At 38.8% G+C, this 1,792-nt stretch overlaps 1 protein-coding gene across 1 annotated transcript; it reads right to left on the bottom strand.

Annotated features, from left to right (window-relative positions):
• LOC102312745 (pulmonary surfactant-associated protein D) lies at positions 1 to 767 on the bottom strand (the record flags this gene model as incomplete). Its single annotated transcript, XM_005953558.3, is given in 2 exon segments — positions 1 to 432; positions 693 to 767. Coding segments are annotated over 2 exon segments (458 nt in total), but the record flags the coding sequence as incomplete, so codon positions are not given.
• Positions 768 to 1,792: the final 1,025 nt, after the last annotated feature.

The following is a 1,792-nucleotide window of genomic DNA, read 5'->3' as shown; positions in this document are numbered from 1 at the left end:
CACCAGAATCCAAAGAGTTATACTTTACTTCATGTCATCTAAGGCATTTCTATAACTGACAAACAATGTAAGCATTCATAGAGCATTCACTTGTCACTCTCCAAACACAATCTTCTGACAGCGTGGTGCAGCCTGGATCCTGGATGGATTTGTCTGGCTGCCCTTCTGCCCAGCTGGTAAAGGTCAGAGGTCGGTTTTTCATATCAGCTCCAAAGTTTCCCTCTGCTCTTCTATTGCTGACATTAATCCAGACTGTTTTAGGACTGTTTTCAAACACTTCAGTGAGTAAGCTATTCTCTTTATCACTCTGGGGCAAAGCCAGCTCTAATCCTCGCTGGGAGCAGAACTCAACAGCTTGGAAGAAAGAGCCTCTTTCCTTGTTGGACACAAAATATTTTCCATCAACTCCTCGGGCAAAATCGTAGTTTATAACTGAAAAAGAAAGCAGCATAGAAAGAGAAATTGGAATGAACTACTTTTATTTTAAAGAAACCAGCAGAAAAAAGGTTTCGTCCAGTCATTACACACCATCTATCCTTCCATTTAGCTTTATTGCTCAAAGTTCAAATTATTATGTTAAATAATAATCTGAAAGATAATTGAAATTTTAAAAGCAAACAAGGAAACCCCCAGAGTTATTAATGATGGAGTTACTGTAAAACCTATGTTCTGTTGCTGCTGATGACACTTACCCAGTTCTAACTTGGTTATTGTTTCCTTTAGGGCTCTAATGGTTTGAAGGTCCTGGTCTATGTAACCAAAGAGCTCTAGATCAAACAGATAAAATTATCAGTGTTGTAGTCATTTGGGACCAACATTTCTTTGTGTATGTTTAAAATTGCAAACTGTTATTAAATAAAAGCTAGTTTTTCTCTTTTGAGCTTCAAATCTCTAATCATGCACGGCGTCAACACGTTAGCGCGGTTAGCTCATTAGCACCGTTAGCTCGTTAACACGTTAGCGCCATCAGCCCCTCACACGGGGCAATCTGCGCTAACTCACTAATGGAGATATGCCAAGTTAATGCCGTTATGGCGTGAACTCCATTTTAACGAGATTAACGCTGACAGCACTAGTAATCAATTAAAATTATAGCTAAGATGCACTTTTTCTAAAATACCACATTTCTGTGTCTTTCACATTCCAAAACACATTACACTAAATATCGTTCTAAACCAAGGAACCAAGGATCAGGTACCCCAGCATAAACAGAGTAATATAGTGTATGCAGTGAAGTTCCAAGAGGACTGCTGTGAGTAGTGACACTACATAAAACAACAATTTGATATTAATAAACCCTACTGATTAAAATGGTAAAAGTAATTTGTATAAATTACATTTAAAATTCTGCATCAAATTTAACAGAGGTTGTTTTTACTTTTGCTCCTGTCAGTCCATTCAATCGTCAGAGTCAGCTACTATCACTGCCATTGATATGCCTAGTACAAGTCCTACTACACTCATGCTTGCCTCAATAGACTTATTTGGCATAGTCCTTGATTTTAGTACTTGTGTTGGTTTCACCCCAAGTCCAACACCCAGAGACTTTATACTCAAGCGGAAGCAAGGAAATCAAGGACTAGTGAGAACCACTGTCCAGGAGAAGACAACAAAGATCCATGAGTACATCAAAAACATGGCCACAACCAATTATGTGCTTAGTGAATATCTCAGGCAGAAGAGGAGCAAGAAGAGGAAACATCATGGGAGTACAGCCCCCTGTACGGCATTTACAACAGATAGATACAACGAGTGGTTGGACTGAAAGAAAGAAAGTTACAATGGTTAAGGA

This window comes from Haplochromis burtoni, unplaced genomic scaffold (assembly GCF_018398535.1).
Source record: "Haplochromis burtoni strain Fernald_Lab_line unplaced genomic scaffold, NCSU_Asbu1 Contig_5349, whole genome shotgun sequence".
Lineage (NCBI taxonomy): Eukaryota > Metazoa > Chordata > Actinopteri > Cichliformes > Cichlidae > Haplochromis > Haplochromis burtoni.
This window is presented reverse-complemented; position numbering and strand designations above follow the sequence as displayed.